The following is a 25,944-nucleotide window of genomic DNA, read 5'->3' on the forward strand; positions in this document are numbered from 1 at the left end:
AGGCACAACCCTTACATGTTCTCAGGGAATATTTTGTGCAATGATAACAGACTTATTTGCCAATTTACTGTATCCGTAATGTTGAAAATGTGTTTTCAACTAGTAGACACTATAGCAAAAATAATACAAAAGCTCAAACATTAAAGAGTAAATTAATTTTTTTTGTCCTCGGAAGTAAATGACACAAATAGCCATCAGATACAAACCATAAACAGTTTTTACATGTGATTTTATTTTTTTTCAGATGTTAGAGATTTTATCACCAAATCACATTAGTGGCAAGCAGAACAAGTAAGACCCTTTATAGTTGTTAGATGTAAATACAGAGAGACAATCCAATATATACATGCTTTTTATTTTTATTTCTCCAAATGTTCAGTTAGGTGACTAAGGGAAGGTGATATTCGTTGATAAATTACAGTAAATGGAAAGCAACATGGAGGGGTGAGGGGGCGTAAAAGCATCAATAGTAAAAATGAGAGTGCATGTATCGCTGTTTACTTCTTCATCTCCAGGATTCCACTTCCTGGCCTGCGCTTCTTCGCACTGCAGATGTTACAAAACTGCACCCCTGGAATCTGAAACAGAAAAGTGGGAAAAGGTACAGGAGTGTCAATAAGTAATGTTTGAGATGCACAGATAAAATAAAGCCTGGAGAATGTTAACCATGTACAAGTCAACACCTAACAAAATACACCATTTAATGTGTTGTGTAAAGAGTTAGACATGTTAAAAGGGAAGTTACTTACTGTTCCTGAAGATGGTAAACATTCCTTGTGAAACATGTGTCTGCAGTGAAACATCACCACACTGAAGGGTTTGGCCATGTCTGACACACAGTTGGGAAGGAAAGAAAACAGCCATGAATTACTTTCAAATACAATACAACAGTAACATACTTGATACAACAACAAAGGAAACCCACCTGATGGTAATATTGTAGCATGACACGATTCGCAAATGTTCTCCTCTGAAAATAAAACCAACAATTGTGTGAGTACAGTTTCAAATTGACTTGATATCCGCTGCTTCGTCAGGAAGGCAGAGAAAGTGCGCCCACCGTCGACCCGGACTCCTCTCATCTGTGTTCGGTGCATCTTCTGGAGCAGAGAGAGTGAGTCGGCCACCAGGATCTTCTTACACCCTTCCCTCAGAAGAATCTAAAAAACAAGAAAACAAAATCTCATTAGTTTAAAAAAAATAAAAAATAAAAAAAAGGAAAGCAGAGCAAGAAATTCAGATTAATAAATGTCCACCTCTAACGTCACCCCACTACATTGCTAGAGTGATTTCAAAACAGAGCTACTGAGGTTGTACGATTCACATAAATAGTTATTTCCCCCTGATATAATATCGTCCTTCTTATTATACGTGTATATTAATGCAGTAAGAAATAGAGAGAGAGAGGGAGAGAGAGAGAGAGAGAGAGAGAGAGAGACACAGACAGACAGACAGACAGACAGACAGACAGAGAGAGACATGGAGAACTGTAGCAAAGGGTGTCGAGCAGATCCTGAGCCAGAAACAACCGGCAGGAAGCAGACTTAATCTTCTAATCTTTAACTTAGATTAAACCTATATATAAATGGATCGCTTGATTTCTAAATTTTTTCCCATGTCATAAAAATGTCACTTTGAGGTTTTTAAACATCAATATGCGTTCCCCCAGCCTGCCTATTGTCTCCCAATGGCTAGAAATGGTGATAGTTGTAAACCGAGTCCTGGGTATCCTGCTCTGACTTTAAGAAAATGAATGCCCGCCCAGAGAATTTGGCCCCACCATGAGAGAGGGACATCATGGCTTTCAAACGAGCAAAGTGGCAGTTGGTCAAGGCAACCCCCTTGATTTCATTTGTTAATTATAAAGATTTAAAGTGAAAAAAGTAATCACAGTGAAACATGTTTAACCTGCAGATTGTAGTCCTGGAGAATTTTCACTAGTGAATCTCTGAGGTTTGGGATCTCCATGCCCTCCTTAATGCGATGGATGAGCAGAATGGGATCCACATGTGTACCAATGTTATTCAGCAGCCCGGTGATGAATGCTGGGGAGACAAAAGCAGACAGATAGAGACAAAGAAGTATTATGAAAAGGTGGAAAAGGACAAAGAAATACAGAATCAAACAATGACAGGGTCATTAGGAGACAATATCATACGTGGTTTGTCTATGGAATAAGAGATGAGATCCTCCCAGAGCTCTGCATCGTCCTGCTCTTTGGCAAACTCTATGGCCTTGTCCACGTCCTCCAGCTCCTCCATGATCATCTGCAACGCTCGTCTACAGTTACCCATCCTGCCTGGGAGCCAACATGCTGGATTAGTTTCCTTATAATCATTTTAAAACACACTTAAAGTAGGAAAACAGACCTTAACTAACACTTACTGAGCAGGAAGACAGTCTCCTCTACAAAGTTCCTCTGTTGACAAACCTCGAGAGCCTGACAGAAAAGGAAGAGACAACATAAATTATGTCTTGTAGCTACTGGAAACATGAATGTGCAGTTGGACGACATTGTACCTTTTCAAGTGGGCAGTGTGTGCTATCTCTCAGGAAAGGTAAGAGATTTGGCCGGTCATACTCGGCATACAGACCAATCTGTCTCTCGTGATGTTTTTGGCCTTTGTGGTGGTCCCGCTTGAACAGTTTATGGAGGTACTGTGGGGAAAACATGAGGCAAATCAGTTCTGGATTAAACTTTGAGAGTTATTAAAATTGTATTCAAAGTTATCTCAATTTACCACATGCAGAAGCTCAGGCCTGTCTGCTAGTTCTTCCACCACCCTGTCTGTCTACCAGAGGAGAGAAGAGAAACAGGATCAGTGGGCAGCGGTTTTTCATCACATCTTTAATAAAAAGACAGAGAGAAGGCAGGAACACTCACTGATAGCTTGTCTTCATTGTCCAGAAGCATGTCAACAGCTTTCTGACAAGTACATTTTGAAATTCAACGTGTTACTAAACATCACAATAAAATGAAAAAAATTAAACATGACAATATAGTGTGAATACTTGTTTACTTGTTGTAATGATTTCAGACTTTTACCTCTTTGTCAAAATCCATGAGGAGGACAATCTTGTCCTCTATGGAGGAGAAAAGGTTGTGTTTGTGGATCAGCTGGTAGACGTCTTTGTGCCTCAGTCTCAGGTAGATTTCTAAGGCTCTGTCGTACCGCTGGTCGTACGTGTAACTGCAACAGCACCAGAGACCAACAAGTTACTTTTAAAAATTTGATTTTGTTTCATTTTCATTGTCATTGAAAGCATTATTCCTTCAGTCCTACAGGTCCTTCAGTGAATACATATTTGCAGGCAAATATTGTGAAACCAAGCGTTGTCACAGAATTTAACTTAAAACTCCATTCTAGATCTTAGAGTGTAAAAAAAATAAAAATAAATAAATAATTGAAAATAAAATGATGCACAATGTATAAACCCTTTCCATTTGGTTGTTGTATTAAACACCAGCAACTTGTCTTTGAGTATTTCCCTCAATATTGATTCAATTGGTTGAGTAATGCACGAGTTAAGATCACTCACAGTTCAGCCAACGTGGTGAGCAAGGTTCTGTTGGTGGGCTCCCTCTTCAGGTGATCACTGACTGCCTGAACAATGGCCATGTTATTATAAAGCTCTCCAGGCCATTCCCGGATCAGTGTGGCAAAACCCTTTGTGGACAGCACAGAAACTATTAAGCTGACGATCAACCGGTGGATGTACACTGGATTTGTCACAGGATGAAAAGACTATTAAGGGACAAAGTACCTCATAGTCACTTTTGAGAAAGTCATGCAAGATCATTTCATAGATGGCCGGTCTGAGACGCAGATCCCCTCTGGGCAAATACTGACTGATGGCCTGAAATTGGAGAAAGGTGGAGTTATATTGAGAATAGTGATTAGAGACCGATACTGGAAGAAAGACAAAACATTTGCATCATCGATTCCTGACCTTAATCACTTCAGTAATTAACGGTAAGTTCCATTAACCAACAGAAATTCTGAACCAGAGCCCCTGAACCTACCTTCAACTGTCCGATGGTCTTGAACCTGTACACTTCATTTTCCCATAGTTCCATGTTTTTTCCAAGAACCTTTTGACACTTCCTGAATTAGAATAAGCACATGATCATTCAGATGAAATTAAAGTGCTCACATTATGCCTTTTTCCCCCTTTCCTTTACTGTGTTCTATTTCTTTTTGTTCACGTTATAGGTTTACAAAGTGAAAAAGCCCAAAGTCCACTCCAACAGAAAACAGTGTTCACAAACTGCTCCAAACAGCTCTACTGTAGTCCAGACTTTACCTCCGTGACACATGTGCTTCACTTTGTAAGACACGTTATAATGCTCGCCTAGCCACATGCGTGGAACACCCTCATTCTCTGCAACTGACTAGCTAGCAGTGTCGACCTACTGCGCATATGCAACTCCCACCAAAGATGGGACAGAAGTGAGATGTCTCTCTGTATAGCTACAACAGAGCGCTCAACTCACAAGGGAAAGAAGAGCTACAGCAATATACAGTACAACAGAAACATGTTGTTTTTAAAAAATTAAACCATCTTAAGCTATTCTGGTACAATCTCAAAATACAATTGTAAAAATGAGCATAATATGAGCATTTTAAACCTTTCTGGCTTTTTGACTTTGCTAGCAGTGGACATGCTTGTGGCTATAGAGTCATGTCAACGAATGAAGAATGTTATACATGACATTAACATACAGTGTATTAACTATATGGTCTTTTTGCTTAAAAGGAAATGGTAATTTGACAAAAATATAACTAACTCAAGGTCCACTTACTGGTTAAGGCACTTAATAAGTGTGTAGGTAGCTAATTGAATTATCATTTAATCCATTTAGTAAACAATGTAATTGTAGTGAAAATAGGTTTTCTCTTTCTACAATTTTTAAATAAAAGACATAAATGAGACATTCTGCTTAGCACTTCAATCTGTAATATGGACCCTGGAGATAAAAACACATATTTTTCAAATATCAGACACAAACGCACACACACCCTAAAACCTACCTCGCAGCACTGTCATAATCTCCTTTTTCCACTAAGTGATTGATGTAAGCCATCCCAATTTTCTGAACGTCGTGTCTTTTGATGTTTTTGAAACTGATCTCTGCAGCCATCAGGGCCTCCTGTCACAGTTAAAGCACAGTAACAGGACACACAGTCAAACTATATAATTGCGGACCGTAACCTTTTGCAACATTCACAAATTTCAACAACACAAACCTCATATTTCTTCTTTTCGAGTAGCCAATCGATATGGTCATCCTGGTCTCGCTCCTTGGCCACGACGATATCTTTGGGACTGATGATGTAGAAGAGCGACTCTCCCTCAGAATGCTCTGTTAATGGAAATACATTTATGCCTCTGTGTATTGAGCATTACAGCTGACATTTGATGGGCGATGCATAACGAAATCAGAGGGCAGTAAAAGGCTGCGTGACATTTCTCTGAGGGCTGTATTTTATGGTCTCACCAAGGCGGTAGTCTCTGCACTCGTTGTCTTTGAAGTTGCGCACGGTCAGCGCGTCTGAAGAGATCTCCTCGCAGCTCTCAGGGAGAGGCTGGATGATGTCGAGACGAGGCCGCGCACGGAACTCCTCATCCTGCACACACAAATACGCGCACAATGACACAACTTCTGTACCATATGAATCCCTTAAATAAATATGTACAAGAAGTATCATTACCATGTGGTCAGAGCTCTCCTTCACAAAGTAAAGGGTGACAAGCTGATCTGCCAGCGGGGCCAGGCCACAGATGAAGAACTCGGTCTCAAATGCAGACACTATTTGACAAAGACAAGCCAAACAAAATAGAATTAAAGATATAATCCTCTTTTTGTAGTGCATTTAATCCATCTGTAAATCGGGAGTGGTAACTACTGTGGAGTGGTCTACTGTATTGACTTCTGCTACTCTCCTTGTTGTTAAAATGTTTTGCATCATTAACACCATGATAGATACAGTGACGTAATCACACTTTGATGATACAACTTTGATTTAGTTAATTTGTGTTGGTATTATTCTATCTAGTTGATTTGAACCACTGTGTTTTAATCCCATCTCATCTAGTTTTATCCTTGCTCCGTGTTGTGTTTAATTTCACTATTATGGTTGCCTGTTCTGGCCTTTATGTTGTAAAGCAAATTCTAAACTTGGTATTAGAGAAGTGCTCTATAAATAAAGTTGATTATCATGTAGTTTGCTATAGTGTGCAGTGAATTTTATACCTATTTCGACATAGCGGCTGGGCAGATCTCTCATTTCAGTAGGATTTCTTTCTTTCACAACACAAATCTGAGGAGAAAAAGCAAAATTATAGAAATTCTGAAACACTGGAATAGCTAGTGTCTGATATGAGTTTAAGTAGATAGGAAGCTGACCTTAATGGAAGAACCCCAGCCAACAATGAGAGAGCTGTTGTCCTTCCAACACAGGCTGCAAGGGTACATGTCAGGCCTCAGACTGACGTTATCCCGCAGCACGTTTGTGATCCGCTGTTTTGTACCAATATCATAGATTTTAACACCCTAAAAGAAATCAAGATAAAAAAGAAAAATTGAAAATTGTACACATTCAATATTGTACTTTTCATTGACGTCTGTGACTGATCACTTACCACATTGTTGGCCCAGGCAATGAGGTTAGCTCTCCACTGGATCGCAGTGATTGAGCCCTCGCCTTCATGTAGAACAGACGTCTTCCAGCGATTCAACCAGTTTCTTTCATACAGGAGCAGCTTTGGGAAAGAAAACGAGATAACATTTAATTCTCCACAGTTTGCAGTGTGCAGTAGCGCAGCCTGGTCTACAGAGGGCAGTAGATGAACAGCACATTGCACAAGGAATGGCCAGTCCGGAGAGGTGTCTGGTAAAAGGTTGAAACTGCCTTAAAGATGTAACATAAACCGGGGGGAACTTTTGTCATGCTGCAAACGATGAAGCAAAGCGAGATTTGAGTCCTTACATGAAGCTCTTAGTTCCACTTCAGAGCATTTAGGCACTAAGACAATGAAGACAGATAGGTCATTGTACTCCATCTAAGTGAGAATACTTCACATTAGCTTCACATTCAGTGGTGGAAGAAGTCATTTTGCAGTTTCACATGGTCGATGTGATTTCTAAATGTAAAAGCCATCAAGTAAAAAGGTTGAAAACTTGATGCATCACAAGCATGATTTCACACATCCTTCTTCTTCTTCTTCTTCTTCTTCTCATTAAAATTGGTATGCCTTTTTTAGGATACACACCATTTATTGTAGTCCCTGTGTGTGTCGTACAGTATAGAAACAACAGTTGAAAGACAAATCATCATTGCTTCATGGTATCTATATTTACTGTCTCACAGAGGTGTGGAAGCTCAGCAAGTGTTGTGTTTTCAGCCAAAATGCAATGTGGTGTAAAGGCAGCCACAGGACTACTTCATCAATTGCAGTTTAATGTTCAGGCCTTGTATTGTACATGCTGTTGAGGACAAAGCCTGTCATTCACATTCCCTGCATTGCTACTGTCCTGCTACTAAGGATTCCGAGAGAAGGTTGTATCGGCTCTTTAATTCAGCAGTTGGGCTATGTTAATAAACAGTTTGCTCTACAAAGAGATGATATGACAAAAGAACTGCGGAGACAAAATTGAATTTCCTTTGACAGGATGTGGCTCCCGTTGAGGCTTATTGATTTTCATCACAGGCACATTGTGGAGGCCCTCACAACTTGGAACTGAGAGAAATCAGCGGCAATTGAAAGAAAATGGCAAAGTAACACTAACAATGGGGTTTTATAAAAAGTTGTTTTTCCTCATCCCTGTTGTATAAATGTCAGTGTACTTTATTTATGGATGGTTTTGCAATGACGCTACTTCCTAACAGTTTATAGTTGTGTGTACAGTAATTGGCATGTGGTAATATGTAGGTGGTTTGACTTCCGAAAAACAATATGGCAAATCTAAAGTCAAAGATAGTATTCACCTTCCGCGGTGACATACCTGCCAGAGAAGACTTTCAGGAAAGAAATCACTGTGTACGCCAGAAAATCCTAAGACTATGTACCCTCTTGATAATGACATCTTGTTGCCGTGCTTGTGAAGCATTGCCTTTCAAACACTGTTGAGCGAACAGCACTTTGTGAAAATGGGCAGCTCTCCCGAGAGCACTCCAGCAAAGAGACAGAAAACTAAGAGCCTTTCACACCAGACAAAGGCCTGTGCATCAGCGTCAGCCAGGCCAAAGTGAGAAGGTTTGCAAGATTCGGTTTGGCCCGGACACAATCAGGATGAATCATTATTGCAGGAAATGGCAAAACTGTTCATAATGACTGCACGAGTAAAAAATACTACTCAAACCTACCTTGTTGCCCCCAGTGACAAACTGTTTGTAGTTTGATCTGGTGAACTGAGGGTGTAATGCCACCACCTGCAGAACAATACATGAGTGACAGATTAGACTATAGATCATTTGATTTTTTCCATTTTGTTAGATGCAGGCAATACTGCAGCAACAGATGCATGCTAGGGCTACTACGTTTTCAGAAAATTTGATATCAACTTACTTTGATGGGACAGTCAAAGTTCTCATGGAAGCCCTCTCTTGTATAGAGTCCAAACACTTGAACCTGTAACAAAGATGAGATGGCAGAACAGCAAGCAAAGGTGAATAACTCAAAATTTCTCCTTTAATTGCTGCCTCGGCAACTATCTGAGGCCAGCGGGGGGAATTGTTGTCAGAAAATACTTTGATTGGCTCGCTACTTCTCCGCTGGGTCACCAATTAGTGGACAAGTTGATTCTTTGAACCCTGCAGGGTTTAGAAACAGAAGTCCTCATCTTGGACATGACCACGGCCTCAGTTGGCTACAACATGCCCTAATGTACCATTAGAGTACATGACACCCAGTTTCTCTTCCCCAGAGGCCCCAAAAAGAAGACTTTTCTTCTTCTTTTTTTAAGTAGAGGAATAATATAAAACTCTGGTGCAATCTCCTTTTTTGAACCGCACCAGCGATTAAGGATTAAGTTAGATTTTCAAAGGATTAACAGCCAACTGAATTGGTTAAGGGCGAACAATTGGTGTAGCATTGGTTTTAATTGTCTGCTCCACGTTTTTGTGCGACAAGATCTTGTTTTTGCCACCAGAGTGCTAGAAGTAGGCGGAAGGTGATATCAGAGAGCATATCTTGACTTTGAAATCCATGAAGGATGGTGGTAATGATGAGAAAAGACAAGATAACAGCAAGGTGGAGAACACCATAGATGGCTGATGACTGACTGACAGCTTGACGGATCTGAGTCCTTTCCCCTACTATTCTCAATTGGTACAGCTTTTTATAAATTCACACATCATGAAAACAATATATGAGTAGATATGTTCAAGATTAAACTTTAGGTTATTGCTCTGACTGCGGAAGAACTGCCTTCTGAAAACTCACTACCAGACACCTCAATTTCCACATCCTTAGCATAAAGTTCAACACTGATAAAATGAGTTTTATGTGAATTTGAGGATGAATTATAAAAGATGAAAAACATAGATTTTTATTTTATTTGCTTTAGCCTCAAGGATCGGTAACCAGTGGCAGCGATGAGCAGAAAGATCTCACCTTTCCATCCTCGGAGCAGATGCCCACATGCTCTCCACTTTCATCCAGACTGATCTGGTTGATCTTCACTGAGCTCTGCAGAGACACAATATCATGGCATCTTTTTTTAAAGGCAGGTGAATATCTTTGTGGCTGGCAAAATGTTGCTGGCTGACATTTTACCCCATTAAGTGAAATGCCAGAAAAAGGGAAAGGCAAAAAAAACAAATGGAGTATTTAATGGATACTTACTCCCGTATGTGTCAATGCATAGAGCATGGCATTAATGCTGTGAAGGTTAGGGGGTACCAACTCACCGCTGTAGCTTTTAAAGTTTACACATTCATGACACTATGGGGCTCTTTAGATAAAAGGATCAACCAAATGGCATACATTATAGAAAATGTTACTTAAAAACCATCCCTAAGGGGTTGACTGTGTATCTGTGGAGAAAAAGTTTTGCTTATCACATACAATGTCTTGGGTCCACCTGGGTTTTTCATACGCATAATGAATCCTTCTCTGCTTTCAAATGAATTCTGACCAGTTCATTATAAAACTACGTCACAAATCCATCCGTGATATCTTAGCTTTCTTTCTTCTGTTCAGTGACATGGCTTTCTTGCTACTCTTAGTATTAGGCAATGACTGATAACTGCTAGTAAGTCCTTAGGTGAGTAGCACTTGAATCAATGTGCCCAGCAGGGACACTACAGCTAGAAACATAAGTGCAGGTACGTTAATGGTTAAAGGGCTAAATCAGCCTTGATTACTTTTTTTTTTTTAACTTGCAAATTAAATTATTGTTTAGAACTCATTCCCTCCAGTGGGATTAAATCAGATATATGCAAGATCACTGCTGGATAAAATGTCTCCTATAGCATCCCTATGGGATCAAATATTAATGTCCCAAACCATTAAATGGTGTATGTAAAAGACAGTTGTGATTCTACTATGTTTAAGAGAATAGATTGACATGAGGACTGTTAAAGGAATAGCTCGGCATTTTGGGAAATATGCTTATTTTCTTTGTTGCAAATAGTTGGATGAGAAGACTGATACAAATCTCACATGTGTCTGTTAAATATTAGGCCACAGCCGGCATTTGTTAGCTTAGCTTAACAGATATAATGCTGCATGTTTACAATCATAGCTGAGCGTGTTTGTTAATTAGCATTACACACAAAGTACAGCTAAGACTGATGGGAATGTCATTAGTTTTGAAGGTATTTGGTCAAAAGTCTGAGGCAAATCAAAATGTTGATATATTTATGGCGCTAGATGAAAAGTCAGGGGATCACAAAAGGGATTATAATTCATCCTGAGGAGAACATGAATGTCTGTAAATGGACTGGACGGCTATGCAAGGCACTGGCCTGCCATTGGCAGCAACTTGGGGTTCAGTGTCATGCTCAAGGATACTTCGACATGCGGACCGGGCGAGAGATTGAACTGCCAACCTGTACCAAATTGCATGGGGATCCATCCAATTTACTCAAAACCACAAATGTCAACCTGATGGTTGCCCTACAGTAAAAACATTATTTAGGTTAATGTCAATAAGACATAAGTTCTGAGTCTATCATTAGTCTTTAACATGGCTAAAAGGTGAATCACAGTAGGCCTAATGAATTTCATTATTATAATCTAAAGAATTATAATGTACTTACAATTTCAAACTTCTGAGTTATATTTCCTTGGATGTCCAGCAGGAACACCTTCCCAAAATGAGTACCTAGGGCAAGAAACTGAGAAGGGAAAATAATGGAATGTAAATTAAACCAGAAGACACGTGAAACAAATTCAAGATTATGGAGAGAAAAAAGTTCTTGTGCTGACGAAGGCTGTGGAAGAGGATAAAAAAATAAAAAAATAAAACACTTCCTGGAGCTGGAGCGACATGAGCAGAGAGGGGATTGGGTGGGCTTGAAGGCAAAACTGTGAAATTGCAGGGGGTGGAAAAGCCCTATTTATTAAAGCATACAGTGTGAAATGGCATTTTTTTCCCCCATCAAATTAAAATGCTTAAGCATAATAAATGCACTGTACATCTGACTTCTTCCCATGCTCACCATGCAGCGCAATCACCTGCCTACCCAGCACAGAGCTATTATTTCTACTGAGCAGCAACTGGTTTCTGTGTCTTGTGCTTTAGCAAAAGTGCATGTGTGCACATATATGTGTGTATGCGAGTCCACTGGGACAAAACAAATTATAGAAACTGGGGGCTTTTGGCATTAGATTAAGTGTGTGTTCTTCCACCCCAGCCCCTGCTCCATGCCCTCCTCTTAATCCCCCTCCCTTCAAAACCAGCATGTGGATGTGCGGCAAGCCCACCATGCTTCAGTGCAGTCTATAATGAAATGCTTATATTTACAGGCACAGCTGAGCATGTCAGACAGAGCCCCTGCAATCTCCCCAAATAAAATAACCCAAAATAAATAAATAAAGGGTTCAACCTTGTGAGGCGGAGCGACTTTTAAAGGGATTTATCGGAATGGAATTGTTCAAATGAAATTCCGATTCAAACACTTAAAATATGAGGCAGCATAAGGCAATATGTGTCTTTGGTGGCTTTAAGGTTGTGGGAGCTTGGCACGACGGTGGGGGCTGGTGTGACCACACAGGTAGCTGGATGGCAGAAGATACACGAGCACAGAAATCCCAGGAACAAATACAGTCAGATCAAATTAAGAATTTCAGCAAAGCAACGTATCTCACTGTGGCATGGTTGCTATTTTTAGGTATAAAAAAAGGGGACCACATTTTTAAAGTAAAAATAAATAAATGAAAATCAATAGTGGTTAATAAAACATCAGGTTAGGAGACATAACTGGGTATGACTTTTGGTCTGCTCAGGCGTGCATGTGTGCTGCTGGTGCCACAACGATTAACCATCTCGCAGAGAGTGGCCCTCAACATATCAACATTGGACTAACAGACGAGAGGAGTGAAAAATATGTAAGATTGGGAATGAAAAAGAGTTGAAGACAATGGCACCTAGTGTCTTTTGATGTTTCCCCCGAGAGGGAACGCAGGGAAAGGTGAGAAAAGAATGGGCTGCCATCTCTAAAATGTGTACATAAACAATGTGAAATCTGGACTTGAGATGGGTGGACTTGAGACTGAAATACCTTTGTGTGGGATGGATTATAACCTCTACCTTGTCATGGACAGTCATACAGCTGGCTGCATCCTTCTGGAGGATTTCTGTCACCCCATTGGAGAGCCTCTCATACTTCAGTTTGGGCTCCTCCTCGCTGTCCTCCTCCTGGTTGAGAAAGTAGACTTGTAAGATTCCCTCTCACTAGAACATTTTCTAAAAAGGTATTCATTACAACAGTACAGTGTCCTCTCACAAACACTACAGTCCACAATGTCCTTTGAAAGACATTGACAAAACCTTTAATGCAGTAAACTGAAATATCTCAAGTCATTTAAATGCTGTGCTCATTTTTTTTTTTAAAGCAAGTGAGAAGGTGTCCAACAAGGGGGTGACATGACTTATTATACTTTCAACGCAATCTAAAAGATGCCCTGTGGAGTTCTCGACCACTGGTCGCGCTATGGAGCAATGTTTTTATGTACAAGGCCTTCCACATTGTGCCGCTGACACTATTTGACTAGTTTACATTTGGTGGTAACACTCCAAAAACATAGTAGCAAATCAAACCAGCTATTAATCTAACTGAAATAACACCATGCCAACCTCTAGGTATGGTGAAGGGTGTGTGATTATGTGGGGTTATTTTAATTCCAAAGGTCAAGGGAACTTTATCAGGATGCATAGTATCCTGGATCCATGAAATGACCGGCCTTTAAAAATAAAAACCTGTCTGCTTCTATGGATATTTAACATAGGGGTGTGTATACTTATGCCCCCTGTATTTTAAGGAAGAACATTTATTTATTTACAATACATTAGTCATTCATAAAGAAAATTGGTTTTCCTATTTTTTTTTAATTAAGGCATTAAGTTCAATTTCTAAAGGGTGTTTTTTTTTATTCCTCTTTTTAATCAACTTTAGCATGGGTGTGTAAATTTATGTTAACTTACCTACAAATTGCATTACATGATTTTATTTCCAATGCAATTAATGTTCCTCTGCTCATCAGACAAAACCTTTCAACAGTGTGAAACATAACAGACAATGCATATTGATGGAAGGCCTGCATGATTAATCGTTATAAAATCGCGATCTCGATGTGTTTACAGGCTTGTGGTAATACGCAATCTGATATTGATGCCAAAACAAATCCATGTTTGGCACCGCCAATTTGTTTTGTTTTGTCACGGTCAAAAGAATCGTGGCAGAGAATTGTGATTTGAATTCTAAGCAAAAATATGAACTGATGAACACACCATCACACAGCCCTACATGGTATGATATGTTTTAAGGTTTTGTTGTTTTTAAGGTGAAATCACATTCGCAAATTTTTTGCAAATTCCGGGCAAAATGTACATTGTTAGACCACATTTGTCTTCATTTAGGGCAGCAGCTAAAAATTATTTTCATTCATATTTGTCAATGAATCTACTCATTATTTTATTGATTTATCATTTTGTCCATAAAATGTCAGATAATAGTAAAAAATATAACCTCATTAAAATATCCAGGAACCCGACATGCAATGTGTTGTAGTCCCAACCAAGAGTTTAATACCCAAATATGTTTAGTTAACTATAATCCTATCATTTTCTATCACGATGAAGAAAATACAATCAACCCTTTACATGAGAATGAGATTTGCTCAAAAAAAGACTGAAAGATAAACTAACTATAAAAAAAACAAGTGTTTTAGCTCTACATCTATTTTCTATCTACACACGCACGCACGCAAGCACGCACGCACGCACGCGCGCACACACACACGCGCACGCACGCACACACACGCACGCAAACACAATTTAAAAGATAACACAGGGTTTCTTATAGTCCTCAGCAACATTCCTTTAACAATCTGAGGTCAAAAAGTAATATGGAACTGATCCATTTTGGGTGGCTGGTTTTACATCCACAGTGCCCACCACTGCCACCGTGTCACTGAGCAAGGCACTGAACCCTGCAGCACCACACTAATGGACAATCCTACATGTTTTCTGGCCTCTTCAAAGAAAATCATGTCTTGCATGTTTGTATCAGAAGATTTATGCACAAAGACAGATTTCCATTGCCTTGCTTGAAGTGCAGCATAAAGTCCTTTTTATTTTTTCATTTTTTATTTCCGTTTATCCCCAGGGACATACATGAATTTAATAATTTCATAAAGCAAATTTAAGGTATTCTACTGTGCTACACTTTCCAGCATGAGCCAACATTTGCAGCTGGTCACAGGCTGAATATTACTCATAATTCAGTTTATAACCAATGCTGCACAGTCTGTGGCTGCCCAGAGGGTGCATCAACTCAAAACATTGTCTGCCATTATGTGCTACTGGGTTGGAGGTGGGGGACAATAGCGTGGAAAAATGTTATTTTCAAAAACAATCCTTTCCCACTCAACAACGCCATATCTAGGCTATTTCCTGTGTATTCTGGTTGTGAGATTTCTGATGCCGGGGCATTTGTCACGGGTTTCAAAGGTGTATCTAACAACAAAGGCAAACTTCATCCCCAGAGAGAAACTACTTGTTTCCAAACTTCTGCCATCTCCTGTAAGTTGCCTTTTGTTTTGTCAACTACTTGGCTGGCCTTTGTGATGTAACCATTTTGGCCTTATTCTTTGCCTATTGTCAGTTAAAATAAAGCATGCTGCTTTCAAATACTCACTAAAGACAGGAGTGGTCACAAACTTACATTCAGGACAGGAAAGGAGGACATGTACTCCTCTTCGATATAAAGAACATAATGGCTCATCCTGCCACCCACCCATCCATTTCTTTCTGTCTCAAGCACAAAGTACAGATGGGTGTCACACAATAGGAAGGCACATATCCCTCTAAATATAAAAAGCAATTAATCCACTCCCCCAACCCATTGCATTTTAGTGTTTAGGGGGATATGTGCTTTTGTAAGTAGTGTACTCTTTAGAATGGTTCAGTCTGATTCCTCTCAACTACCAATAGGCAAAGAGGCAACAGTGGTTCCAACACAAGTTAGGACTGAGCACACATGTTGTCAATATATTCAATTATGTGAAATTATCCTCAGTATCCAAGTAACGGGACAGGTACCTCCTTTCTCCTGACTCTCCCGTATGAATTTGTCAAGTAAAGCTGATTATTTTGGTTCAGTGCTAAAGTGAGGAAGAAGATGTGCAATAAGTATGTTACTGTAGTATTATTATGTGTCACATGTTGTTCAGGTTTGACCCACTGTACTCCAAAATTAAAATAATCCTAATTCCTTGACTACCTGAGGCATCAAAACAAGACCAATCAGAAACACTTAAAACCAGGCTAGAGCACACACACAGGCCCTCACTCCTTTATCCAGTGAGCCTGCTGTCAACCAGATAACAGCAAGACACCAAGCAAGCTAAATTATTTTGCAGTATTCCAAGAAAATAACCAGCTGCTTGCAACCACTTGGAGAAGAGACAAATTCCCACAGTCCTAAATGCTTGTTTCCCTGTGAGTGCATGTTCTACAGAACTAAACACAGACAGAAAACAGGATTCAGGAGTAACTTTCTATTTCCAAGGCTTGACTTTCCCCCTTTTCCTTTTCGCTCACTCTTAACTAGTTCCTTCTGAGAGACTTTCCCTGATATTTCATTCACTCCTCTGCTTCCTATGAATACACTCCCCTTCCTGCCAGGCTGAAGTATATAGCAATATTTTATTTAGCCAACTTGTGATTTTCAGAAGCACAAGTGTACTGTAAAATGCCGACGTGCAGTCATAATATCGATGGATCTGGAAAGCTATCTGTAATTCATGAGCGTTTGACACCTCTCAGAACCTGACAAAGATCCTTCCGGAATCAAGCTCGGTTGATAAAGGCTGACTGTGTGTTACAGTCCTTTCAGCAGCAAGCTTTACTTGGAGTTCAAAAAACACCCATGCTTGACTGAACTATGCAGACCCCTGTCATCAACGATATGTTGTTCTTGATGCATTTCTACAATCGATAAACTGGTGCAAATGCATGACATTGTAAGGTTTAATTTGTTTCCCTTTAACCTCTATATAAACTTTCTTTCAGTTTGCAGGAGAAAGAAATGGCAGCAAAGAGTGATGTTTCTTACCTCAGACTCATCTGTGAATTCCTCACTTTGTTTTCTGACCTGAATGGAGAGAACATAGTAAATGAATTTCAACAATCTGTCATTAAATATCTTACTGTATTAAAAAACCGAAACATTGATTTCAAGGGGGAGTGCATTAGAATATAATGTGACTCAAACATATACTTTAGAGATTAGCACTACCGCTACAATGTTTTACTTAGAAAAGGCAAATACATATCAAATCAATGTAAAGCTACAATCAAATAACACCCTTAGTCTTTCCACGCCACATTAAACTGTTACATAACAAGCTAAATCAAATCAAAAAGCAGCCGACAGCATTCACAGATCACAACACTTAATAATTTCCATGTATACACGTATGAAACAGCATTAGCCAGCTAACGTTAGCATGCTGTGCTTACCTGCTCCTCCACATCCGCCATCGTTATTCGCTGTATCCGAGCAAAATAGGAAGAATATCTCAATACGTTTTCAGAGAATACATGTTGAACCTCCAAAATATCGCAATTAGGTTTGCTTGTCCTAAATATCCACTATACACAGAGTGATGTTTGTTGTCGAAGGCAGGTCCCTCTGTCATAAGTTAAATCACATGACAATACAAAGCCGTAAAGCATTATGGGTATTGGAGTCGTTCTGGGAGTAGACGCCGAACCGTCGAGATCGAGGCGGTAATTACGAATTACGAAAGGTGAGACCTTTTTTTATCGTAGGCTATTTATATTTGCCAAAAGCTTTTCCGCTTTTAAAACTAGTTTTTACTCGGTTTTAACTTAGTTTTTAACTCCTGTTAACGTTTGAGACAGTTAACTAGAAAATGCCTAATGTGTCCGTTAGCTAGCTTCTTTTTTCTCTGGGATAAACCGCTTACATTTAGCTAGCTATATTTACAAGTCTCTACAGGTAACGTTGGGATATTTTAAACACAAGTCATATCTTCACAGAGGTTTTGTTATGGCAGTTTAAACAATTGTAACAGGTGGATGAAATAATTGATGGCTATTGTGATGGAAAAGTAACTAAATACATCGAAGATAACGTTACTCGAGTATAGTTTTTGAAGTACTTTTATGGTACTTTATGGATATGTTTTTTAGACCGGAAGTCTGGTACTTTGCATCCCAACCACAGACTTTTCAAACAAGGATCACAACAAAGCACAGGCACTGAAGTAATTCCCAAACATTGTCAAGGAAAATGGTTAAGTATTGCCCTGTTTTAGGTTCCTCCAATAGATCAGACAGAGAAAAACATTTGGAATATTATTGACTTCCAAAAGTTATTAAAAACCAGGGAGAATAATGCCAGAAGTGGGAAAGGGATGCTTATGGTTGGCAATGCTCAAATAATGTACAGTGTAGATAACAAAGTGGGGGGCTTTGGAATAAAAAAAAAAAACGAAAAACAATCGAGAGTCACTTGGCTACACCTTGAGTATCTGAATTATATCATATAGTGGTATAAGTGGTATAAGGTAAGGTTGACTAAAGACGTTATTGCATTATTTTCTTTGGCCTTCACAACACAATGGTTGTTAATGACTTGGTACTGCGTCTCCCTCACTCATCCACACACCATCTGGTTATAGGCCTCCAAACCTTTTGTAGGATTTAAGGTCTGCAGCTGTGTATGGGCTTGGCAAGAAATCCAGTAGTTGACTATATCGGGATACGCAACGGGAAGAATCACCGGGTCGTCATGGATCCAAGAAGAGGGAGCCAACTCGTAGGGATCTGCACCGCTAATAAAATGTCATTTTAAGCTTGAAACTAGAAATGTTGACTTTTCTTGTGGTCCAAATCCTTTCCTATATGTCTTTGCATCTTGGACACTTTTCTGTTGTTTAGACATGGCTACATTCACTTGAAGTATCCAAAGTGCACAATACTCTATAGTACTCTGTTCAGTTGTGTACACCGAATGCTTCAAATATGGCCTTGCATCCAGATTACTGCCCAGAAAGTCACGTCGGTGAAAACCCTCTATATGTAAAGGAAAACACAGGTGACAATTCAAAATATAAAAATATGGCCTAATGGAATATAAGGCAGCATGGGTTTACATCAGGGACCTGGGCCCTGATCCGAGTACACTTGACCCCAAGTCTAGTTAGATTGATTAGTCTAAACATGATCTGTGGCCAGGTCCACTTGAAAAGGTGGTCTCAGAAAAGTTCATCTGTACACCTCCATACTGGTCGCATCAGGTGTAAAAACCAACTGTACCAAAACAGGTGGTCTGTTACTTGGACTACGAGACACGTTTTACCAGTTATAAACTGTCTCAATTTAATACTGATGCCATATTGGACGGCAGCACTGCCCAGAGCCGCCAGACCCAGAGCTGCTTCACTGCCACCTTCAACCTGCAGTCAGAGGTTCAGCGGGAGGCTGAGAGCTCCATGCCTGACAGCAGCGGCTCCTCCGACCTGCAGCAGAGCTTCACCTTGCTAAATCCCCTGTCTTTCTCCAATGCAGTTTTCCAATTAATAAATCCTTGGGTGAAAACTACAAGTCTGATATTAGATACGCCGAATATGCGACAGGGGAAACAGAAACACAAATCTGACTTTGGACATAACAATCTGAACATTAAAATTATGTTGAAGGCTATATTCATGCATGTTGTAAAGGAAGTCAATTATCTTATTGGGCTTGTATTTTTCCAGACATTCCTGGACTTGATGGCCAAAGGAATGCCTCAGATATTAGTCGACTCTCTCCTGGTCCTTCTTCAGCCTGCTGAAAGCTGCTTTCCAGAGTCCAGATGAATGCCAAAAGGTATGATTTGCCTCTTCTTTATTGTGATTGTCTTACCCGCCATCTCGCCTCATCCATCCTCAGGAGAATTCTAATGCACTGATACCAAGGGGGAATATTTTTTTACTTTACAATCTACTTAGCAATGATTTATTGATTGCGGCTTCCACCCTCACAGAGAATTACCGATCCTTTTTGGGAAATCAGATTTTCACACCTTTCATGAGTGTGTATGTGGCGCAGGTCTCCAGAGACAGTGTGAGGGGAAACTGACTTTGAGGAGCATTGGTGTGTGAATCTCTGTGGTGTCACTCCTCTACTGCCAGTGCTATGCCCCGTGGATGGCCCTGTGATTCTCAGTTGCTCTCCCCATCTCTCTCTATTGTTTTTGCATTATTTATAGTGTCTGAGCTTGATTTCAATATGTTTTCATTCCCTTTCAAACCTTTAAAACACATGATTCGTACACTCTAATATCATAAGCATGCAGGAAACCCTCTGAAGTATAAGCATTTCATAGAAATGGAAAAAAAATGGGAAAATAATAAAAACAACCCTTGCCCTCATAGGAGGAGTCAGATTAGTGTGCTGAAAGCTTTGATGCTCCAGAATGTCAGCTTGGTGGATCGATCTAGCAAAAAACACACACACACACACCTGACCAATCAGAGGCGTCTATCTGTTGTGGACCTGCTGGGCACCGTGGTTTACAAGCTTCAAAGAGCTCCTTTAATACACTGCTTTGATAGCCCTCAGCCTCCACTGACCCACCAACCATCCACTAGGGAGCATTTTAGCTTTAGTGGTGTTGAGAGGAATAACTACTGATCATATTAATGAGTGAGGCAAAAATATCACCTTAAATCTTGACTATTTATACTACCCGGTTGCTATTCCAGTAGAGTGTAGTCAGAGGAAGAAGATTAGCTAGTAATGTTACAGATAAAATAGTACAAACCTACCACATTTTTTATGTGTACATCACAGAAACTTATTGATGTCTCCATGCTTAAAGTTGCTTTGGTTAAGCTACACAATGATTCATTTCTAATAATAGAGGGGAACAGTTTGGTTAATAACCCTAAGGGGGAGACAAATCATCATTTAACATTTGCCCAGTACAGTAGGGTAAAATAGTTATTCAACAGCTATTCAAAATATGTGCCTTAGAATTATTGTTGGCCTTTTGACTAATACAATAACATGAAAAGTTCAGTATTTAGTTTTGAATAACTTATTTTTAAAATGTATTTTTAAAGGTGGTCAAATCATTGACATAACAGAAAGATTTTACTGAAAACAACAAAATGTTTGTCTTCTTTTAATCTTACATACAGTCCTGCATGTTTACAGTCATTTTTGATGTAAAGCATTCCTTAAATACATACACACATAATTGAGTTTATAAGCCGTCAATTTATAAATTGTTTAAATTCAAAATTATTTCTGCTATACTAAACAAAAGAGTGATTGAAAAGTGACACATTTAACAAATTTTACTTTGGCAAAGAAAACTGATTTCTTATGTCCGATAATGGATATTCATTTTGGCAGTATCTATATCCTTTCATTACTCAGGTCATTAGGATTGCATTACAAGGAGTTATTAACACATTAGGTTCCAGCAAAACTAATCAGCTAATGACAGTATGAATTTATTCGCTTTTCAGCCAGTTGGCTACATAGAACAGTGATAAGGAGTTTAAAATAAAGCTGCTATAGAGTACTTAATAGATTTGAAACCTTATTTTTTTCACATCCTTTTTTGGAGTTTAGGGTCACAGGTTTGCTGAGATCCATCTCAGCATGAACTGAGCCCTAAGCAGGTCACCAGGGCATTATGGAGATTATAACACATAAGCTGTATCCCAATTCCATACTTCATACTAATGTTGAGCAGGTTTAGAATATGTGGTGTGTATCACTAGAGAAGTAAAATAAATAAAAAAATCAGTATGCATGTTAGAAATACTTGATATTTTTGTTGTTTTTGCTTTTCTACGGCACTACAGTGTCAAATGAAAAAGGGTCAAGAGAGAGCTGCAAAAATATTACAATAATCAGAAAGATTGACAGGATTATGTGGGAAAATTATATATATATATATATATATTGCTTTTTGAATCTTTTGGGGAAGAAACACATTTTTGGGCAAGGTTTTTTGTTAGAGAAAGTTTTCTGGTACATATGGCTGCCACTAGTGGTCATTTTCAGCATCGATTAATCTGCCTATTTTCTCAATTAATCTATTAATTATTTTGTCTGTAAAATGTCAAACAAATTTAATAAATAACCATATCCCAAAGCCCAAGATTATGTATTTGCCTTCCTATTTTTATTTGACCATCTGTTCAAAAACCAAAGATATTCAATTTACTGTCATGTGCAACAAAGAAAAGGATCTGATTCTTCAATTTTGAAAAGATAAAACCAGCAAATGTGTGATGGCACCGCGTAAAATATACAGTTATAAATTGATTATCAAAATAGTAGCTAATTCATTTTCTGTCAATTGATTTATTAATGAATTGGTGCAGCTCTACTGGAATGCAACTTTACTGTTTTCAGCTAGTTCTTTGGCCTTGCTGTTATTGTCACCCTAAAACTACAAGCCCAATCACTATATTATATATTACATTTCTGTAAGAGTTCTGTCAGTGAATATGTTGCATGATTTCCTGTTAGTACAAAAAGTAAAATACATAATTTTTTGTATTCAAACTTTTAACTTCTAACACAGCTATAGTTCTGTTGTACTGTTCCAATTGTTTGACCAGTCCATGTTGAATACTTGTATCAATATTAGAGACAGTATATCCTTTAGGATTGTTTTTGAGCAGTGGGGGCAGGTCTGTTCGAACAACAGCCACCCTCCCCATCCCCACGCCCCGCCGCCAATTGTTTTACATATGAAACAGAACTGACACTTTGTTGCAACACAAACTAATATATTAATTCACCTCGATTCACTCGATTCAATGGGGCATATTTTCAGTTGTGATTGAATGGTATTTTTTTAAGGGGAACTATAGGTCACTTGACATCTACAGAAGGTCTACAAAATAAATTTAAAAAGAAAATCTTCATAGGGAAGCCAATTTTTTTCTCCACTTTTTATTATAATACACTGACTCACTTACTGTTTTAATGTTTCCAGATGTTTGAAATGAGGACGATGAGCTGACAGAACTGACTAGTTTAATGTTGAACGTCCAATCAGAACGGGCCCACCGCGGTGACGTTTTTGGTGGAGCTGTTCGTTTAATAGTAATAGCAGACGTTTGGACAATAACACAACAGCATCTGGAGTTAAACTGGACGGGCCCAATGACCTCTGAACAGTTCTACTTATTGTCAAATTGATTACAGCCATTATGTCTGCAGGATCATTTAAAAGGCAATCGCGACTACATTGTGCGTCTGCCCTTTTTCTGATACCGTGGCGGCAGAAATGTTGCCGTGGCGGGCCGCCACTACAAAATCAACACAGAGGAAACACTGAGAGATTACTATGAATACGATCTAACAATATTATGACAATTATGATGAGTATTGATGTTTTTTTCTTCTTTCTGTTCCATGACCAGAGGAGGCTCAATTGTTGGAGTGTGACGGTCGCTGGCTGAAACCCCTCACACAGTGTCCCTCACACTGGTAAGACCACTAGCTATTAGCATAGATATCTGCTAACCACTGATGATTTGGCCACTGGGGGGTTTGGTGAGTATGGGTGAGCGGTAGGCAGGGGGGCAGTGTGTGTGTGTGTGTGTGTGTGGGGGGGGGGGGGGGGGGGGGGGGGGGGGGGGGGGGGGGGGGAATCAAGTGCTTTTTCTTGTTCCTGCAACCTGTTTCTGAGCTGTGGCCAGACTGAGTGAACAGAAAAGAAATGAGACAAACCGCCCTCATGTCTGCTCACACCAACTCTCTTACAAATACACACACACACACACACACAGTCAAACTCACATTACTGCTTTAATCAGAGGTCTGAGGGTTACTTTAAAAAATGAAGCTAATCCGTTACACATCCACAGCTTAGAATCAATAATGTAATTTCTTATGGTAATTTCTAAATATTACCTTTTATTACGAATTTTTACAATAAGATTACAGTTATCCCATTATGTGTAATTACATTACTTCCTGAGCTTAAATTGATCAACAAGCCCAACCTGGTGGCATGCTTGCAAATGGGCAAAGCAAACTATTTTGAAATGAGGTAATTAACAACTGCTTAAGATGGTGAGAGATGTGTTGCCCCCTTATCCTCGAGCCTCAGAGGCCAGGGGAAGATTAGGGCTCTGATCTCATTCCCAGCACTTGTTTGGAGTCTGTCAGGAAGAGAAATGCCAGCATTAGAGAGGTACCGCCACACTCCTGATATGATGAAATAAGGAGAAAAGGAGAAAGGGAAATAGATGGAGGGATGGACAGAAAGGACCCTGCCCTTCTCTGAAGTGTCAGTAGTTTGTTTATTCTATTTTTCATCGTAGCTGCTGGGGCAAAGATTCCCATTTTTACTTTATTTTTTCCCCTCAGATCCTAACAAAAAAACACAGCTCTCATTTTTTATAGGTCTTGCAAACTCTCATGCCCCAGTGAAAATTACATTGTGAAACGGTAGAAATTTCAGTGCTGCCTGTTCTCTGCCCTGTCCCTCTGGGCCTTCAAACAGTCAACAGACTGTGAAGAATAAATAATAAAAAACTATTGATTATTTTGATGACTGCACGATTCAATTAGGTATTAATTTTGCCCTCCAGTGGACCTATCATGAAACTCAAAGGATAGGAGGTAGGAGGTGGGGGTGGACCCAAATGCATGCAGAGTGTGGCCAGGCTCAGACAGTGGGGAAAATGTGTTTACCTCGGCGGGCAAAGACGTGCATTGATGCGCAGTGTCCCACATTTAAGTGCTCCACAAATGAAGCCCCGATGACTAGTGACATTGTTACCAGGGATATGAGTATTGACCAGCTAGCTTACGTTTTTTAACGACAGCTTAAACTATTTCTATTGATTAACATTTTCATAGATTATCATGTGTCATATCAAAGAGGACTGATTCTCGTGATGAGCGCATTAAAAAGGCCCCTCTGGGTAGGAACTCATTGACCACCCTGATAGAAGTGGTGGGGGTGGGGTGGGGTGTTGATTGGTGCAGGGGCAAGATAAGACTCACCCTCTCTTTTCCTATCTGTGCCTATATGTCCTGGTCACCTGTCCTTTGCTCAGATATATTTAGGTTGGACTTTATTCATAAATAAGGAAAGGGCCTTAGTCCTGCTGCTTTGTGTCTGTCTCAGAGCCTGAGGTGGGGTGAACACTGTCTGAGGAGCTCTTCAGTCACAGGACACAAGGGGTAAGAGACAGAGAGAGTGAAGGCGGGAGGGAGTGTGTGTTTGTGTGTGTGTGTGTGTGTGTGTGAGGTAGAGAGAGAGAGAGAGAGAGAGAGAGAAAGGGGGAGGAGGTGACATCTCCAGTGCCTGTCTTAGGCAGCAACCTCAGGCTTGAACCTATGGTTGCTGGTGGTTCAGTAGAAAGCATGTACTAGCTGGTCTCTGCACTGTGGTGGCATGTTTTAGCTGCTGTTTGACTGACTTCAACATTTGGACTTTCTGAATACTTTTTTACTCTTTTCTTCTGGAACTTTGTTTGGGTAAGAGAAATTACTTAAGAAACTAAACTTTTGATATTTGTAAAAGTCAGAAAAAATATCTGTAGACTGGATCTTCTTCAAGATAAAATGTCCTGATGGAAGCATTTCCACCTTTGATTGCATTGTTAAAATGCTCTTAAGCATGTCATGCTCTTTTGTAGTTCAAGTTTTATCTTAGCTGAATCTATTCAAAGATGGTCAGATGGATAATGCTCTAATCATGTCACGTGGATTCTCGTCATTTTGTGTTTCTAAGTGCTGACAAAAAATTGAGAATAATTGGGGGGAAATTTTGGGAACATCAGTGCATCTCTTGTTTAAATCAGGCCTTAGGTTCAAGTTGCCTAACACTCTGCTGCAATATGTCACGTTTGATCTCATTTTGTGTCCCCAACTATGTGAAAATTTATATAATCGCTGGTGTATATTTTCACTCATATCTTCTTTTTAGATGTAGAATTATATTCATTTTTATTTATTTATCAGCGCACAGCCCATGGACCTCCTTTGTAGACTGCTGTCAACTTAGTGTTCGCTGAAGATGAGGCACATGTCAGGTAGTAATGAGCCCTTGGAGATGGATGTATCACTGTTTTAGGACTGCAGGGTATAATGGTAATGCCACGCGATCCGTAACAGTTCTTCACCAGGCAGCAGCCGACAATATCAGCGGGGTAGCACCAGCCTCAGATAAAAGAGAGAGCTGGAGAGGGAGGGAGCAGGAGAAAGAGGGA

The 25,944-nt window shown here is 39.6% G+C and overlaps 1 protein-coding gene across 1 annotated transcript; it reads right to left on the bottom strand.

Annotated features, from left to right (window-relative positions):
• Nucleotides 1-249: 249 nt before the first annotated feature.
• On the bottom strand, nucleotides 250-17,421 carry vps41 (VPS41 subunit of HOPS complex). Its single transcript, XM_034862272.1, has 28 exons — nucleotides 17,195-17,421; nucleotides 16,788-16,826; nucleotides 12,761-12,868; nucleotides 11,268-11,345; nucleotides 9,619-9,693; nucleotides 8,572-8,634; nucleotides 8,370-8,435; nucleotides 6,646-6,765; nucleotides 6,410-6,556; nucleotides 6,257-6,323; nucleotides 5,715-5,812; nucleotides 5,501-5,630; nucleotides 5,250-5,365; nucleotides 5,034-5,152; nucleotides 4,025-4,106; nucleotides 3,766-3,858; nucleotides 3,541-3,668; nucleotides 3,047-3,191; nucleotides 2,885-2,926; nucleotides 2,742-2,792; nucleotides 2,521-2,658; nucleotides 2,386-2,440; nucleotides 2,159-2,299; nucleotides 1,909-2,045; nucleotides 1,061-1,160; nucleotides 926-970; nucleotides 750-829; nucleotides 250-578 (listed from the first exon to the last, which is right to left on the bottom strand). Exons 1-28 carry the CDS (start codon nucleotides 17,213-17,215, stop codon nucleotides 498-500), a joined length of 2,565 nt encoding a protein of 854 aa, XP_034718163.1. The 5' UTR covers nucleotides 17,216-17,421; the 3' UTR covers nucleotides 250-497.
• Between the last annotated feature and the right edge of the window lie 8,523 nt (nucleotides 17,422-25,944).

The sequence above is a fragment of the Etheostoma cragini genome, chromosome 22 (assembly GCF_013103735.1).
Source record: "Etheostoma cragini isolate CJK2018 chromosome 22, CSU_Ecrag_1.0, whole genome shotgun sequence".
NCBI classification, from domain to species: Eukaryota; Metazoa; Chordata; class Actinopteri; order Perciformes; family Percidae; genus Etheostoma; species Etheostoma cragini.

What these genes read in the sequence shown, in the direction of transcription:
- vps41 (XM_034862272.1), bottom strand. Translation starts at nt 17,215, where the DNA reads ATGGCGGATGTGGAGGAGCAG. An exon ending in TCGAAAAGAAGAAATATGAG is followed by an intron (nt 5,153 to 5,249) that starts GTTTGTGTTGTT and finishes TAACTGTGACAG; the next exon opens with GAGGCCCTGATGGCTGCAGA. An exon ending in TCATGGATTTTGACAAAGAG is followed by an intron (nt 2,927 to 3,046) that starts GTAAAAGTCTGA and finishes TGTACTTGTCAG; the next exon opens with AAAGCTGTTGACATGCTTCT.